Source organism: Budorcas taxicolor, chromosome 9, assembly GCF_023091745.1.
Source record: "Budorcas taxicolor isolate Tak-1 chromosome 9, Takin1.1, whole genome shotgun sequence".
In the NCBI taxonomy this organism is placed as follows: Eukaryota; Metazoa; Chordata; class Mammalia; order Artiodactyla; family Bovidae; genus Budorcas; species Budorcas taxicolor.
In genome coordinates this window covers 92,614,312-92,632,777 of record NC_068918.1, presented here as the reverse complement: position 1 = coordinate 92,632,777, position 18,466 = coordinate 92,614,312, and the positions used below count along the sequence as shown (strand labels likewise).

At 48.7% G+C, this 18,466-nt stretch overlaps 1 protein-coding gene across 2 annotated transcripts in view; it reads left to right on the top strand.

Annotated features, from left to right (window-relative positions):
• The window catches only part of RPS6KA2 (ribosomal protein S6 kinase A2), a 223,538-nt gene that overhangs the window by 135,816 nt on the left and 69,256 nt on the right, over window positions 1-18,466 (top strand). For both annotated transcript variants that reach the window (XM_052645466.1, XM_052645464.1), the window contains one exon: window positions 2,394-2,475. In XM_052645466.1, coding sequence (XP_052501426.1) covers window positions 2,445-2,475 — 31 coding nt within the window. In that variant the 5' untranslated portion in view covers window positions 2,394-2,444. The remainder of the gene's footprint in view (window positions 1-2,393; window positions 2,476-18,466) is intronic.

Sequence of the window (18,466 nt, the reverse complement as noted above, 5' to 3'; positions counted from 1 at the left end):
GGCAAGGGGTGTTCCCGCTGGCCTGAGTGTCCCCGGGGCCCTGGGTGACAGCGGTCACGAAGGGATGGGGTGGGGAGTCCCGGGTCCGGAGGCAGCTGATGGTCCCAAGGGCAGGCGGTGACCCCGGGAGCTGATGCGAGGAGGCCGTCCCCGTGCTCTGCCGGACGCCGACCTCCTGACCTGCCTTATCTCCCGGGGGCGGGATGTGTCTCCCGTGGGCAGGGCCGCGTCTCCCGTGGGCAGGGCCGTGTCTCCCGTGGGCAGGGCCGTTTGTGTCTCCCGGGGGGCGGGGCATGTCTCCCATGGGCGCGGTCGCGTCCCCCGGGGGCCGTGCCGTCTCTCCCGGGGGCGGGGCCGTGTCTCCAGGGGGCGGGGTCACATCTCCCAGAGGCGGGGCCGTCTCCCCTGGGGGCGGGGCCGCGTCTCCTGGGGGCGGGATCGCATCTCCCGTGGGCGGGGCAGACTGGTCTGCGCGGCCGTCAGGCCCCTGCTACCCCACCTCCGACCTCGTGTCCTGAGTCTGTCTGGGGTGGGGGGTGAGAGGATGAAGCCCCTCCTACAGCCTCACACTTGGGCGTGACTCCTGGAGCCAGAGCCCCATGTGTCTGTGAGGACGGGTCTTCTCGTCTCAGGAGGCTGGTGAGGGACACGTGGGCAGCACCCCTGCCTCCTGGACACACGTCCTCTGTGTGCGTGTCAGTCATGACCGCAGCTTTTTCTGTTGGGAAGTACTGGACACCATTGTTTCTATCTGCACAGAAGGTACTTTTCTTTCCTGCTGGATACCCTAGGTTGTTTGGTTGGTTTTCCACTAATCTCATTCAACAATTATGAATGTGACTCTCAAGCTTAGCCTCTCAGTTGTCTTTTCTTCTTGATTTTCCCTCACAAAACATGTCAAAATGTGTTCCAGAAAATGTTGTTAAGTGTCCACATGAGAATATGCGAGAGCCATTTAGAACCAGCTCTGTCTGTAAACTTCAGCTACTTGAAGCTAAAACATGGATGAGGAAAACTAGAGAACTTAGCTTCTTGAGGGTCAGAGTCTGGCCTGTGTTGTCTGGCAGGGACTCTCAGGGTAGCTTGACTGTGGATATTTACAAGGCATATTTACAATAAACCAGGTGATCTATCTCCCTGAAAACTTCTGAAGATAGTTTGGTTTTCTGAACAAGTGTTCTGTTTTTACAAAGGAAGCTGCTATTCTGCTTCAAAATTGGCAAAGGAGTACATCAAAGCTGTATATTGTCATCCTGCTTATGTGACCTCGATACAGAGTACATCATAGGAAATGCCAGGCTGGATGAATCACAAGCTGGAATCAAGATTGCTGGGAGAAATATCAACAACCTCAGATATGCAGATGAAACCAATTCTAATGGCAGAAAGTGAAGAGGAACTAAAGAGCCTTTGATGAGGGTGAAAGAAGAGAGTGAAAAAGCTAGCTTAAAACTCAACATTCAGGAAATTAAGATCACCACATCCAGTCCCATCACTTCATGGCAAATAGATGGGGAAACAATGAAAACAGTGACAGATTTTGTTTGCCTGGGCTCCAAAATCACTGCAGCCATGAAATTAAAAAACACTCGCTCCTTGGAAGGGAAGCTCTGACAAAGCCAGACAGTGCATTAAAAAGCAGAGACCTCACTTTGCTGACAAAGTTTCATGTAGTCAAAGCTGTGGTTTTTCCAGTAGTCGTGTACAGATGTGAGAGTTGGACCATGAAGAAGACTGAGTGCCGAAGAACTGATTGCTGCTAAACGGTGCTGGAGAAGACTCTCGAGAGGCCCTTGGACAGCCCAGTGATGAAACCAGTCCCTCCTGAAGGAGATCAACCCTGAACGTTCACTGGAAGGACTGACGCTGAAGCTGAAGCTCCAGTACTGTGCCACCTGATGCAAAGAGCTGACTCATTGGAAAAGACCCTGATGCTGGGAAAGATTGAGGGCAGGAGGAGAAGGGGACGACAGAGGATGAGATGGTTGGATGGCATCACCAACTCGATGGACATGAGTTTGAGCAAGCTCCTGGAGTTGGTGATGGACACGGAGGCCTGGTGCACTGCAGTCCATGGGGCTGCAAAAAGTCGGACACAACAACTGAAAACAGCAGCAATTACCTCTGATTTAGTGTTTCATAGAAAGAGAATGGTGCCGAAAACAACTATAATTGTTAAGATGAACGCATAACATGGGTCCTCACAGGGCTGTACTAAACTAGATGGAACTTTTTTAGATGTTGGAGGAGATGTCACATTTAAGTTTTTCCTATGGCATATTTATTGTATTGGGATTTCCCACACTCCCTAGTGTATCCCCTTGTCAGATCAAATAAGGAAAATGAGTTTGCCGTCTTTAACAGCTGCAGATATCCTGTGTTCTCTTCCTTAGGTGTTCTTGGTGAGGAAAGTCAAGGGGTCGGATGCTGGACAGCTCTACGCAATGAAGGTTCTTAAGAAGGCCACCTTGAAAGGTGAGGGGTTGCAGAGGGCAAGATGTGCCTAACTGTGGTTTATCCTCTACTTGTTATGAGGGGGTATAGCCATCCCATTTAGTGTTGCTTGACTTGGGTATGTTGACACGTTACTCTCTGATTGATAATACACAATACAAACATGTCCCTGAATATTTAACATCTCCCTAAAAAACGTGCACAGTCCTCAGAGGGAAAGCCGTATTGTGTAAATGCCACCCTCCACATATGCTTGGCTGTGATGTGCCACTTGTGGGAAGGAGCGCTGAGGAGGAGAGCAGAAGCAGGTTGCTTTGGCTGTATTGGGCAACAAAGCAGCCTGAATCCGTCCATCAGGCTGGATTGCTCAGTTTTAAACAAAATGTGACTCATGATTGTTTTATTTCTCTTTCGTCCCCGGGACTGGGTTTTAGAAATTCAGTCCAACACTTGATTCCCTCCCTCTGAGCTCCTCCCACCCCACCTCCCAGCCAAGAATGTGCATGTAACAGAGGTCAAAATAAGCTGCTATTTGAAACCTCTGTTCCAGGTGCATGGTCATGTAGGCGATAGCCCGCAGAACAGGGCACCAACCCCGTCTGCTCTGATCACCTCCAGGGGTGAGGGAGGGGTCCCGGGTCCTAAACAGTGAGAGAAGGCCGAGCACACAGCGCCTGGTCTGGACAGATGAGATGACGGAGTCTATCACTCACCCATGCTCTTCACGCGAGGAGGACACCCACCACATGGGACCATACGGGGCTCACGGCAGGTGTGGAGCAAGTCTCAGGGGCTGTGAGATGCAGGCTGTGTAATAAATAACAAGAGGGCAGGGTGACCCCTGGTTCCAGGAAGAATGTGGGGGGCTTGTTAGAACCGTTCTGTGGGCTGGCAGGGCAGTGAACCCATTAGGCTGAAGACCAGATGGGGCACCTCGATCCGGCTCATGGGGAATCCCAGGGCGGGGAGCCTTTTCCTGTGGTGCGTGCAGTCACTCAGTCGTGCCCAACTCTGTGTGACCCCGTGGACCGCAGCCCCCCAGGCTGCTCTGTCCGTGGGACTCTCCAGGCAAGAACACTGGAGGGGGTTGCCATGCCCTCCTCCAGGGATCTTCCCAACCCAGGGATCAACCCCGTGTTGCTCACATTTTCTTCATTGGCAGGCCGGTTCTTTATCACTAGCACCACCTGGGAAGCTTTCCAGTAGGATGGGGGGCACATCGGACAAAGGCAGAAGTTGTGATTAGGACTTTGGGGCCTACGAAACTCACAGATGTCAAAGCAGGTCTTTCTTGAATTTTTAGGTCTTATATCACAATGTCCTAAGCTCCTGCATGCAGGAGGCAGTACAAAAATAATATCATTCTCCACCTTCAGGGCGGGGCTTCCCTGGTGGCTCAGATGGTAAAGTGTTGGCCTGGAATGCGGGAGACCTGGGTTCGATCCCTGGGTCGAGGAGATCCCCTGGAGAAGGAAATGGCCACCCACTCCAGTATTCTTGCCTGGGAAATCCCATGGATGGAGGAGGCTGGTGGGCTACAGTCCATGGGGTCGCAAAGAGTTGGACACAACTGAGCAACTTCACTGGTTCACTGGTTCACCTTCAGGGCACTTCCTGTCTAGCTGGTAAATAAGATATATTTTTGAACTACATATAACCAATAAGATAAGACAGTAAATGCATAGATCAAATTCTATATATATAGGCCTAAATGTCTTAGGTAGAAAGGAAGAAAAGAGTTTTTCAAAATTCTTCATTCAAGAAGGATTTAGAAGCTGGGTGAGACTTAATCTATCAAAAAGTATTTTATAGGAAGCAGGAACCAGGGTGACACTGTCAGCACTGCCCATGAAGAAAATATGGAGACTTTGGCCAGACTAGAGCCTGCATCAGAATCACCTGTGCGTATCTGAGGAACGTTGTTAAAAGTGATTCCTAGTCCCCACTCCTGACCTGCTAAATCATAATCTCTTAGGGGCAGAGCCTAGACTTTGACTTTTCTAACAAATTATCCCAATAGTTCTTTTGTACACAGAAGTTTTGGGGTCTGTGTAGGCATTCGAGTTTATTTTAGACGCTGGAGTTTTTAATTCAGCCACATAATTTAAGCCATGCTACTTATAGTGAACATGTTTTATTGTAGCAGTAATAACATTTCTAAAATTGTCTGTCAGTTGAACTTGGCCAAGATCTCCATAATAATATAATTTTAAAGAATCATTTGTGGTTAATAAGAGATGTATAGAAAATAAAGCAGCTTTGACTTTCTATCCCTCACTTTAAATAAAATAATCTCATTACTAAACAGTAGTTTCATAGAAGTGGAAAGTCAAATTAGACTTTTGGTAATTCCGGATCATCAGAATGTCTAGAAAATGAACAGCTTCTCTGGCACTTCCTCAAAAGTTAACAGAGTTTGCATATGACTCAACTATTCCAATCTTTTGTATATAACCAACAGAAATGAAAACATTCGCCTACACAAAAACTTGTGCATGAATGTTCATAGCAGCATCAGTCAATTCACAGTAGGCAAAAAGTGGACAAACGCCCAATGCCCATCCACCGGTGGATAAATAAAGTATGGTATGTCCATACAGCGGAGTGTTGTTTGGCAATCCAAAGAAATGAAATATCAATGCATCGTTGGCCTGGATGAGCCTTGAAAACAAGGTTCTGGGTAAAAAGAAGTCAGTCACAACATTGCTTGTGTTGCAGGATTCTGTTTAGATGAAAATCCCGCAGAGGCGAATCCACAGGGACGGAAAGTCGCTGAATCGTTGCTGGGGGCTGGGAGGTTAGGGAGACAAGGATGACTGACTGGCCATGGGTTTCCTTTAGGGGTGATGAAAATGTGTTATGACTGACTGTGGTGATGGCTCCGAATATTCTGGAAACCATTGAGCTGCACGCTGTAGCTGGGGGGATTGAGTGGGGTATGTTTCCCCGTAAAGCTGCTATTTTTAGAAATGAGCAGCTGCTGCATGACATGGCCATTTGCTAAAACCCACACTTTCATCCTCAACGCATAGAGGTTCACTCTCTCAGACACAGAGCGGGCAGCTCCCTGTGGTTGAAGACACGGGCAGGTTGAAGCAGGCGCCTTGTTAGGTCATCCTGGGGCCGAGTATTCCCGGTGGTACCCTGCCATCTGCCCTCCATCCGCAGATCCCACTAACCTCAGCAGCAGGCACTCAGCAGCAGGCACTCAGCACCTTCGTGGCTCCCTGCCCTCTCAGGTGGTGACTGTTCCTTCTTCCCATCGCATCCTGCCTCCTGCCCCCAAGGAAGAAGGGCAGGCAGGAGGGAACCGGAGCCACGGGGACCTGTGTCTCCACCCTGCTTGTCCTTGTTCAGCCCATCTGTTGATCTCAGCCTCGACCCCTGTGCAGACACTCATCTCAGTGATTTTAGCCTCACAGGTATGCGTGCCTCCACATTTGTTTATAATCCGATTCAGTGTCCTTGAGAAAGTGCTCCTGATACAAGGTTACACAGGTTAGGCAGGGTCTGAGACAGTGTTACAGAACAATCGAGATGTTGTTATTAATAAAAGCATGAGTGTCTCCATGAGTACAGGTAGATGCCTGTGTGTTTACAAACACTGAGTATATGTCATACGGGTAGGAAATGAGCCAAAACAAAAACAGCTGTAGCAGCATTGAGAGCTTTTATTTTCATCTCTATATTCTGTATTCCAACTTTTGAACAAGCATACAACGTTTGACTTTGTATAACATGAAGTTTTTATTTGCATAATATTCCAGAACAATATGCTTGACTATGTGAAATCCTTTTTACATTGTGAGAATGGGTCATGTAAGCGTAAAGTCAGAAAAACTTCCCACTTTCTTGTGCTCCTTTCAAAGCCAGCTTCCAAACCAAACATTAATTTTACGTCGTCTATTTCAACTTTTCATAATGATCTGTCACTAAAGAACAGCTTTTTTATCCCCCACCCCCCCCACCCCCCCCCACCCCCGCCCAGAAATGCAATCAGAACTTGTTTTCCTAAGAGAAAATATAGAAGTTTTACAAAACAGTCCTTTGTGTGAGGTGGTGATTGGACGCATCAAAGGGGGACCAGGTACACGTCCTAGATGCGGCCAAGTCCTCTGAGCCACCGAGGGGGCTTCTGACCTTCCTGGAACTTCCTTTCCCCTCACGTGTGGAGGGCTATTGAGATTTGCTTTGGCTCCAACACCTCTGCATAGGTCAGCCTGAGAGATTCAAATATTCACAAGCCGTTCTTCATCCTCAAAGCACCCCCGGTTTGCAGGCTCATTAGTGAGTCAGAAGAACATGTTGGAAGAGCAACGTGTGTGGAGTGGTCCCCTCCAGGGTGCAGATAGCACCCCAGGAAAATGCCCCCGAAGAGTGAAACTGTTTTGAGAGGGGAAAAACGGAAGGAGGCCAGGAAACTCGTGGCAATGATTGTACACCTCCCAATTGTTTCTCAGGCACGTGGGTGGCCATCCCGCGTGCACAGCGGAGCGTGGTTGTCATTTGGGTTCCAAGTAACCTGACAAGCGGAGAACCGTTTCTGACAGCTCTGTTTCATCTTTAAATGAGTTTGGAGGTGTCAGGCGCCTGCCCCCTCTTTCTGTAACAAGGCAGCACGCCATTTCTGAGGAAAATGTCAACTGCGGAAGCAGCTGACGGGGTGACAAGCCTGCGGGAGAGCCGCCTCGTCCCGTCCGCACCCCCAGCCCCCGCGGGCCCCGCGAGCGGATGGTGCTGCTCGCCCCCCCCGGCTGCTAAAGGAGCCTTTCAAAGTGTTCAGCGTCTCTAATTGACAGCGTGTCTGTGTTCGTGACTCAACATTGACTTACCGCAGGTGACAGCTCTAAATAACGAATCCCTAAGGGCGACACCCTACCTTGTGTTGCAGGGGAATTTGATTTAAAAGACCACATGCTCCCAGGCCTGAGCCCAGAATGAAGCAGGACGGAGCTCCATCCCCTGTGTAGTGACCAGCCAGCGGGGACTGTCACCCACGTTAACAAGGTGGTTCCCAGCCAGGGCCGCAGGCTGGAGTGCCCTGCGGGACCCTTACCGAGCGCTGGGGTCATGTCAGGCCCAGATGTGGTCTGGGCATGAGAATACGGGTGTCCCCTGTGCCCCGCCAGTGCGGGGACACTTCTGCGGTGGCTGGGAGCGCAAACGCTGGGCCCTGGGGTTCCGTCTGGCTGTGCCACCTCGGGTAACCTCTCCTGGCTGCCACTGGCTCCTGCTTCACTGAGATGGCAGTGATAGCGCCTCAGTGATGCTGCTGATGTGAGGGTTCAACTCGTCCACGCACGTGAAGTGCAGCCAGCAGAAGGTTCAGAGTCCCTCCCTCCATTTTTGGGCCTCTTCTCCTTGGAGACTGGCTTTGGAGGTGTGTCTCTTCTTGTCTAGGCTTGCTTTAGGTCTGAAGGAGTGCAGGAGGGAAGAGGCGGGTTGAGCCTACATCGCCATCTGGTTAGAAAGACGTACGTCTGGGTTCAGTCCTGGTTCCTCCAGCTCCGTGAAGAGCCTGTGATGGTGCTGGTTGCCACCAGTCACGTTAGTTACCAAGGATGCCCGGCGCCTGCTGGGGACCACAAGCACCCACCTCAGGACAGCTCCTCCTGTAGAATTCTCATTTTAGTGAGAACTGATGAGTTTGAGTAAACTCCAGGAGTTGGTGATGGACAGGGAGGCCTGGCGTGCTGCAGTCCATGGGGTCACAAAGCGACTGAGCGACTGAACTGGACTGACTGAAACATCTCTCCGTAACGTGGAGAAAGCTTTTATTATGCGTATGTCTCTGCAGTAGTGGTCTTCTGACAGGATTTCACCTGTGTTCTCATGCCTAACTTTTCAGCTGTTTTCTCTGTAAGTCAACTTTCTAAGCCCAGAGGAGATACACATTTCCTACTTTGAAGGAAATGGCTTGTGACCTGTTGATTCTAAAGGAAAAAGTATCCTGGCAAAATCTCGATGTTTAGCAAGTAACTGATAGACTGTTCTGGGCACCTCGTGGGTTTCCTGGCAGCTGCAGGTAGGTTCCAGCAAGAGCCTGGCCAGGAGAGAAGAGGGCGGGTCCCAGCGGCGCCTTCTGAGCCTCTCGGGGTGTCTCTCAGACCGCAGGGCTGGCCCTCCTCTATCCTTTCGTTAAGGAGAGCCCTGACTCCATCCCTGGAGTGTCGGCATGTACAGGACAGAAGTGCATGGGTCCCGTTGACACTGACTACATCGCGAAACATTCCCCATCAGAGCCAGCCTGCTCGGTTTCAAGCCTCAGAATGTGTTTCAGGCACCATTCTATTTCCTTTTCTCTTACACTAAGATGCTTTGTTTTATTTTTATTTTTTTAAATTTTTATTTTTACTTTATTTTACTTTACAATACTGTATTGGTTTTGCCATACATTGACATGAATCCACCACGGGTGTACATGTGATCCCAAACATGAACCCCCCCTCCCACCTTCCTCCCCACAACATCCCTCCGGGGCATCCCCGTGCACCCGCCCCAAGCATGCTGTATCCTGCATTGGACATAGACTGGTGATTTGATTCTTACATGATAGTATATATGTTTCAATGCCATTCTCCCAAATCGTCCCACCCTCTCCCTCTCCCTCTGAGTCCAGAAGTCTGCTATACACATCTGTGTCTTTTTTGCTGTCTTGCATACAGGGTCATCATTGCCATCTTTCTAAATTCCATATATATGTGTTACTATACTGTATTGGTGTTTTTCTTTCTGGCTTACTTCACTCTGTATAATCGGCTCCAGTTTCATCCATCTCATCAGAACTGATTCAAATGTATTCTTTTTAACAGCTGAGTAATACTCCATTGTGTATATGTACCACAGCTTTCTTATCCATTCATCTGCTGATGGACATCTAGGTTGTTTCCATGTCCTGGCTATTATAAACAGTGCTGCGATGAACATTGGGGTACATGTGTCTCTTTCAATTCTGGTTTCCTCAGTATGTATGCCCAGCAGTGGGATTGCTGGGTCATAAGGCAGTTCTATTTGCAACTTTTTAAGGAATCTCCACACTGTTCTCCATAGTGGTTGTACTAGTTTGCATTCCCACCAACAGTGTAGGAGGGTTCCCTTTTCTCCACACCCTCTCCAGCATTTATTGCTTGCAGATTTTTGGATCGCAGCCATTCTGACTGGTGTGAAGTGGTACCTCATTGTGGTTTTGATTTGCATTTCTCTAATAATGAGTGATGTTGAGCATCTTTTCATGTGTTTGTTAGCCATCCGTATGTCTTCTTTGGAGAAATGTCTATTTAGTTCTTTGGCCCATTTTTTGATTGGGTCATTTATTTTTCTGGAATTGAGCTGCATAAGTTGCTTGTATATTTTTGAGATTAGTTGTTTGTCAGTTGCTTCATTTGCTATTATTTTCTCCCATTCAGAAGGCTGTCTTTTCACCTTGCTTATAGTTTCCTTTGTTGTGCAGAAGCTTTTCATTTTAATTAGATCCCATTTGTTTATTTTTGCTTTTATTTCCAGAATTCTGGGAGGTGGATCATAGAGGATCCTGCTGTGATTTATGTCAGAGAGTGTTTTGCCTATGTTCTCCTCTAGGAGTTTTATAGTTTCTGGTCTTACATTTAGATCTTTAATCCATTTTGAGTTTATTTTCGTGTGTGGTGTTAGAAAGTGATCTAGTTTCATTCTTTTACAAGTGGTTGACCAGTTTTCCCAGCACCACTTGTTAAAGAGATTGTCCTTACTCCATTGTATATTCTTGCCTCCTTTGTCAAAGATAAGGTGTCCATAGATCTGTGGATTTATCTCTGGGCTTTCTATTTTGTTCCATTGATCTATATTTCTGTCTTTGTGCCAGTACCATACTGTCTTGATGACTGTGGCTTTGTAGTAGAGCCTGAAGTCAGGCAAGCTGATTACTCCAGTTCCATTCTTCTTTCTCAAGATTGCTTTGGCTATTCGAGGTTTTTTGTATTTCCATACAAATCTTGAAATTATTTGTTCTAGTTCTGTGAAAAATATCGCTGGTAGCTTGATAGGGGTTGCATTGAATTTGTAAATTGCTTTGGGTAGTATACTCATTTTCACTATATTGATTCTTCTGATCCATGAACATGGTATATTTCTCCATCTATTAGTGTCCTCTTTGATCTCTTTCATCAGTGTTTTATAGTTTTCTATGTATAGGTCTTTAGTTTCTTTAGGTAGATATATTCCTAAGTATTTTATTCTTTTCGTTGCAATGGTGAATGGAATTGTTTCCTTAATTTCTTTTTCTACTTTCTCATTATTAGTGTATAGGAATGCAAGGGATTTCTGTGTGTTGATTTTATAACCTGCAACTTTACTATATTCATTGATAAGCTCTAGTATTTTCTGGTGGAGTCTTTAGGGTTTTTTATGTAGAGGATCATGTCATCTGCAAACAGTGAGAGTTTTACTTCCTCTTTTCCAATTTGGATTCCTTTTATTTCTTTTTCTGCTCTGACTGCTGTGGCCAAAACTTCCAGAACTATGTTGAATAGTAGTGGTGAAAGTGGGCACCCTTGTCTTGTTCCTGACTTTAGGGGAAATGCTTTCAATTTTTCACCATTGAGGATAATGTTTGCTGTGGGTTTGTCATATATAGCTTTTGTTATGTTGAGGTATGTTCCTTCTATTCCTGCTTTCTGGAGAGTTTTTATCATAAATGAATGTTGAATTTTGTCAAAGGCCTTCTCTGCATCTATTGAGATAATCATATGGCTTTTATTTTTCAATTTGTTAATGTGGTGAATTACATTGATTGATTTGCTGATATTGAAGAATCCTTGCATCCCTGGGATAAAGCCCACTTGGTCATGGTGTATGATCTTTTTAATGTGTTGTTGGATTCTGATTGCTAGAATTTTATTGAGGATTTTTGCATCTATGTTCATCAGTGATACTGGCCTGTAGTTTTCTTTTTTTGTAGTATCTTTGTCAGGTTTTGGTATTAGGGTGATGGTGGCCTCATAGAATGAGTTTGGAAGTTTACCTTCCTCTGCAATTTTCTGGAAGAGTTTGAGGAGGATAGGTGTTAGCTCTTCTCGAAATTTTTGGTAGAATTCAGCTGTGAAGCCGTCTGGACCTGGGCTTTTGTTTGCTGGAAGATTTCTGATTACAATTTCAGTTTCCGTGCTTGTGATGGGTCTGTTAAGATTTTCTATTTCTTCCTGGTTCAGTTTTGGAAAATTGTACTTTTCTAAGAATTGGTCCATTTCTTCCACGTTGTCCATTTTATTGGCATATAACTGCTGATAGTAGTCTCTTATGATCCTTTGTATTTCTGTGTTGTCTGTTGTGATCTCTCCATTTTCATTTCTAATTTTATTGATTTGATTTTTTTCTCTTTGCTTCTTGATGAGTCTGGCTAATGGTTTGTCAATTTTATTTATCCTTTCAAAGAACCAGATGCTTTGTTTTAAAAACACTGCCTTAGAAACGGAGCTTCAGTCAGTGCCTGAGCTACTTTCCTGCTGCTTCCTTTCTGTCATTTCATTCACATTTGGACGGTTGCAGATTCCTGGGGCGGGGGAGGGCGGAGGGAGAAGGGGAGCAGGCAGATTCCAAGCACACGAGTTCAGTGCCCTTACTGGTAGTGTTAGCTGCATTTTATGATGAGGAAATCGAGGCGCAAGGCAGTGAAGCCACACACTCAGAGCCGCGTGATTCGGAGCTGGTGGGATCTGGGTTCCACGTTCATCCCCTCCCAGGTGAGGGGCACCTGGGACCAGCCTTGCCACCCCACCCACAGGGCATCGCTTCCCCATCAGGAAGCCTCACCCTGCTGTCTCTGGGGTGTTCCCTGTCCAGGGGACCTATTTTCCCAACGGGTGACCTCAGACCAAAGGGCCCAGCCAGCATCACTCTTAGGCGCAGCGCTCCAGTCTGGGACTGCACACCTTGGTGTCCTGGTATGTGCCTTTCTGCGCTGAAGAATTGATTCTTGTGAACTGTGGTGTTGGAGAAGACTCTTGAGAGTCCCTCGGACTGCAAGGAGATCCAACCAGTCCATTCTGAAGGAGATCAGCCCTGGGATTTCTTTGGAAGGAAAGATGCTAAAGCTGAAACTCCAGTACTTTAGCCACCTCATGCGAAGAGTTGACTCATTGAAAAAGACTCTGATGCTGAGAGGGATTGGGGGCAGGAGGAGAAGGGGATGACAGAGGATGAGATGGCTGGATGGCATCACCGACTCGATGGACGTGAGTTTGAGTGAACTCTGGAAGTTGGTGATGGACAGGGAAGCCTGGCGTGCTGTGATTCATGGGGTCGCAAAGAGTTGGACACAACTGAGCGACTGAACTGACTGACTGACCAGAGCTGTATTTCTTACATTGTAGATAAAAAGTAGGCAATACATTGTTTTGTCTGCTTGCATCTTTGCCTGTAAACGTGAAAGCAAAAGGACTGAAGACTCGAGGCTCAGAGTCTCTGGCAAAGAAGTTGGTTAAGTAAGCGTGGCAGTCTTGGTTCCACGATCTAGATTGGTTTAGAGAAATGGAAAGGCAACTCCTGAGGAGCAGTGCCTGATATGATCGTCAACGTGGCTGACACTTTAATTTTCATCATTCCGGGTCTTCTCCCTTTTTTCTCTGGTGTGATAAGCAGCACAGCTTCCCCTGGGAAGCCCCTCTGTTGCTGTGAACTTGACCTTTGACGGTAAAGGGTCCTGTGTCAAGATGGACTTTTATTCAGCATTCAGGGTCTGCTCAGGGCAGATTTTCAGATCCGGCAGGATTTTGAGGACAGAGCCAGGAGGTGGTCAGTGTGGTCACTCAGCCGGGCAGAGGCTGCGTTCATCGCCAGCCAGGTGTCCAGCTCCAGTTAGGATGCTCGGGCCTCCCTGTGGCCGCGGGAGACGGGGCTTCGAGTGCCCTGTGCTCCCCGGGGGCTGCCGCACGCTCACACCTCCCGCTACCAGCTGGGCCTTCCTAAGGTCGCCTCCTCCCTGGCCGTTTGTCATCTTTGCCCTGACTGAAGAGACCACACTTGTTTCTATCTCAGCCTTCCTTTTCTTTTGAAATACAGTGTCTGTATAATAGAATGCAACGTGACATAATGAGATGATACGACAGGATATATGAGGTAGTGTAAACACAGTGTAATTCACGGAGGCTGGTTACAAAAGCAGCCATGGAAACCACATCCTAACCCTCCACGGGGTGGTTTGAAGTGTGGAAGATGCTCCTCTCTCCCCAGTGTCCGCGGTTCGTGGCGTGTGTGTGCATGCTCAGCCGCATGTCCGACTCTGCGACCCCATGGACTGTAGCCCGCCAGGCCCTTCTGTCCACGGGGTTCTCCAGGCAAGAATGCTGGAGCGGGTTGCCGTTTCCTCCTCCAGGGGATCTTCCCGACCCAGGGACTGAACCCAGATCTCCTGCGTTGGCAGGCGGATTCTTTACTACTAGAGCCACTTGGGAAGCCCCTACATTTTATTAGTGAATCTCAAAATAGCCTAGAACATGAGGATTTTTTGCACCTACAGTGTCAAGCCCCGCTCGATTCTGGACTCACATGTAGGATAACAGAGAGCAGGTGTCTCAGGGAGGCGCTGGCCTGGCTCCAGGCACTGAGCTGGTCTGGATCCACCCAGAAGGAAATGGCTGGGGGACATTTCGCCTCAGGCTGTGTGAGGGTTTCATCGTTTCTGTAACCCACGAGGGGTAGCAGTAGAAGGATGAAAGAACACAGCATCCCCTCTCCTTGGCCGCTTGCTCCTCTGGATCGCGTCATGGGTGGGAAGGGGGGGGCTTCTCCCAGAAGAGAACTTCCTGGGGGGCAGACAGCCGTCTCCCACGGCCCCTCCCCAGCCTTCAGAGGGCCAGCCTCACGCCAGCGGTCTCACCTCTGAAGGGACGTCCGTGGCACAGCTGTCCTTCCTGGATTGCCTGGATCACTGCAGGTGGCTGACGAGGGGGGTGACCAGGCCAGGCTGACACCACGGGGAAGGACAGCTGTGCCACGGAGGGCCATTCAGAGGTGAGGCAGCGGGCATGAGTCCGGCCCTCCGAAGGCGATGGGGGACCTGGGGCTGCACGTGCCACCTTAGCCCTGCAGGGCCCGCAGCCCGCCCGCTCGGGGTGGCGGCCCTCCCTCGGGCCCTGGGGAGGGAGCGAAAGGCCTGGAATGCTGCCTTGACCACCTGATGGGCAGCTGCAGAGCCGTCCCTCCACTAAGAAAGAAACCGACCTGACAGCGAGCGCCTCGTTTCTGATGCTGCCTCTGGAGGCTTAGGATTCCAAGGGACTTTCAGCCCTGAGATTGAGATGCAGAAGGAAAGAAAGGAGCCCAGAGAGATGCTTCTTCATCCTTCCCTTGTGCTAGCCTCTTAACTTTTCATGACCTTTTCGATGGGAAATTTGTTTTGTGACTGAGTCTATCACTCTTTCCTATGTTATTTCCTTTGTTGCTTTTATTTTAAAATGAAGAAATCCCCACCCAAACCTCAGATGAGTATTTGATTCATCTTCGCTGTCATTTTCACGGCTTTTTAAAACACTTACCTCTCTAACAGACCTGGGATTTATTGTGTAAAATATACAGAGAGGATATATATTCACTTTTCCACTTTCAATGGACAACGCTTGGGAATCTGAATATAAGGTGTCTTTTTCTGATTCTGTCTCCAGGCTTATTATGACCTTTGGTTTCCATTACGAACACCATCATCAGCTGTGTGACTAAGCAGTGCTCCTCATTCCAGAGAGATCTGAGCTCAATGATAATAGCGTGAACCCTATTTAGAGAATCTTTCCATTTTCCTATCCGGAGTCACAGAGTGAGCTTTGCGAGGAGATGGCAGGAAGGGTGTGGGAACACAGCGTCGCCTCTCCTTGGCTGCCCGCTCCTCTGGATCCAGTCATGGAGGGGGAGGGCTTCTCCCGGAAGAGGACTTCCTGGGGGGTAGACAGCCGTCTCCCACGGCCCCTCCCCAGTCTGCCTGGCTCCCCAAAGTCAGGGACATGGCCCAGGAGCCTGAGTGCATCGGACGAGGCTCCCCCTGAGGAGCTGCCCCGAGAGGCATCCTGTCAGCCCTGGTTGGGGAGCGGGCAGCCCCGGGCCCCCGGCACTGATGCAACCCCCGTCCTTCCACGTGTCTCGTCCAGGGTCTCCTGCTCAGACTGGGAGGGTGTTTGGAGGCGCATCGTCCTGATCCCACCGCTTACGTGCCTATTCCAGGTCTCCAGCCTTCCTCCCCTGCATCTTCTACTGAAGGAAGGGATTCAGGGTCTGTTTCCTCTCCCGAAACCCTTTCTTTCGTATTGCCCCTGGCGGAGCCACCAGAGCGACTGGCAGGCAGAAAATGGAGCGACTCCTTGTCCTGTCTCCAGGGGGATTGTCTTGCTTGTCCCCTTGTTGTTGGTTCTCCTGAGCGGCGGCAGAGCTGGGGTCAGAACTACTAGGGATTCAGCTACACACACACATTCTTTTTCTGTATTCTTTTCCGCTATGGTTTATCTCAGGGTATTGAATATAGCTCCCTGTGCTCTCCAGTAGGACCTTGTTGTGTATCCATCCTGGATGTGGCAGTTTGTTTGCATCTTCAAACCCCAAGCTCCCAGTCCATCCTTCCCCACCCCCCACCCCCAACCTCTTGGCAACCATACTTTCATAAAAATAAATAAGAAAGAACTACCATGTGATGAATGAGCTTGGGCTGGGGGTCCATCCTGATGGAGCCATGAGGATTCTGCCACAGGGTGTTCTCTCTGGTGCAGCCACAGTCCTGAGTAAGTAGAATCGTATGGTGCTTGTCCTTTTGTGTCTGGCCTACTTTGCTTAGCGTAGGCGATGGCACCCCACTTCAGTACTCTTGCCTGGAAAATCCCATGGATGGAGGAGCCTGGTAGGCTGCAGTCCATGGGGTCGCGAAGAGTTGGACACGATTGAGCAACTTCACTTTCACTTTCCACTTTCATGCACTGGAGAAGGAAATGGTAACCCACTCCAGCATTCTTGCCTGGAGAATCCCAGGGACGGGGGAGCCTGGTGGGCTGCCGTCTATGGGGCTGCACAGAGTCGGACACGACTGAAGCGACGTAGCGGCAGCAGCAGCAGCAGTGTTTCTAAGGTTTATCCCTGCTGTAGCGTGTGTCGGAATTTTATCTGTCAGGGCTGAGTAACATTCCACCGCATGGCCACGCCCCCTTTTGTTTACTCAGCCATCCATCAGTGGGCACGTGGGTGGCCTCCGTCTCTTTTGCTCTTGTGACTAACACTGCTGTGGATGGGGGTGTGTGCGATCTGCTGGAATCTCTGCTTCAGTTCTTTGGGGACTGGGCGTGCTGAGCCCTATGGTATTTCTGTGTTTAACTTTGTGAGGAGCTGCGAAATGGTTTTCCACAGGGGCTGCACCATTTTACCTTCCTGCCAGCTTCCCCACATCCTCACTCATGCCTGTTATTTTCCATTTTTCGTGTTTTTCCCCCTATTATAGCCGTCCTTTGGGAAGGACTTCTTAAATAAAGGGCTTCCCTGGTGACTCAGATGGCAAAGAATCTGCCTGCAGTGCAGGAGACCCAGGTCTAAGAATATGTCAAAAGGCCAAAGAATGAAGGACTTAAATGCCCGATTATGAGGGTGATATTCATCATACTTGTCACACTTAGGAATTCTTGAGGGACGTCTCTGCCTTCACACACGCGGGGCCGTAGGAGGTCATCTGGACACTGCCCTGGGTGTACCAGTTTGCTCGTGGGAATCTTGGCGTTGTTCTTACTCTCAAGCAGTGGCTTTGTTTGTTTTTCATTGATTTTTGCCTCAAAACGTTTCCGTCCGTGTTCCCAGACAGCTAAACTTTAGACAGTGTCAGCACTGAAAAGAATGATATTACAATTTGTCGCAACAGACTCATTTTTAAGAATCCATAAATCACAGTTATCCTCAGGAAGAGAGAGAATGGATGTTCCTCTTGATTTCTAGTCCCATCAGAAATGAGAAAATGGCCATTTTGTGACCCTAAATGACCCAAGCTAGGATCGTATGCGAGCTAACCAATGAAGAATTGTAAGGGAACCCACAGGTCATTGGTACTAAAATGTCATCCCTCAGGCTATTGATTACTTACAAAGCAACTTGTGCATCTTTCCGATGGGAGGCGGATGACCTGCCCCCTTGACCCAGTGGAGTTCAGCATCGCTGAGCAGGGTATCACAGCACCCCGGCCCCGCCCACTGCACCTTGGGGCCTGCAGCATCGCCCAGGAGGTGTTTCTGCCAAAAATGTTTGGCCTCAACCTTAAAAAGCCTCCAGGCCTAACCTTGGTTCATTAGAAATATAGGAGTTAGAGCAACCAGGAAAGCAACAACCAGACACAACGGGAGACTATCTACAAGGAAACTGGACTTAACCCTGAAAGCCCACAGAAAGCGCAAGGAGACAAAGATGTGGGGCCATTTTATTCTAGAAGCAAAAGGAATAGGAAGTGCAACCACCAGAGGTGACGTGTGAGCCCTGACAGAACCCTGTGCTGGAAAATAGCAGCTGTGACTGACCTAGGGCAGGGCTGGACTGTGGATGGGGTGCCGGATGATGTTATGGAATGAGGGTTGGTTTCCTTAGGGGTGACAGTCATGCTCGGGTTGTGTAAGAGACTGTCCTGTGCTTAGGAGATGCTGCGTGTGTCATAAATGCACTGGAGGTGGAAGGTCATGGTGTGGATGATTTACCATCAGACTTTTGGCTAAAACGTGTGTATGTGTGGGGAGGAGAGGGCAAGAGAAAATGTGTCCGAATGTGAGCAGTTGTTGAATCCAGGTGGAGGCTTCAGGAGTGGCCATTCAGCCTGCTCTTTAAACTTCTGTATCTGTTTGAGAAGTTTGTGACAAAAAAAAAAGTGGGAAATTATCTATATCTAAAGTTTTCAAATTGCCAAAATCTGTTGGATCATAGAAAAAGCAAGAGATTTCCAGAAAAAACATCTACTCCTGCATTATTGACTAAGCCAAAGCCTTGACTGTATGGATCACAATAAGCTGTGAAGAATTCTTCAGCTGGTGGGAATACC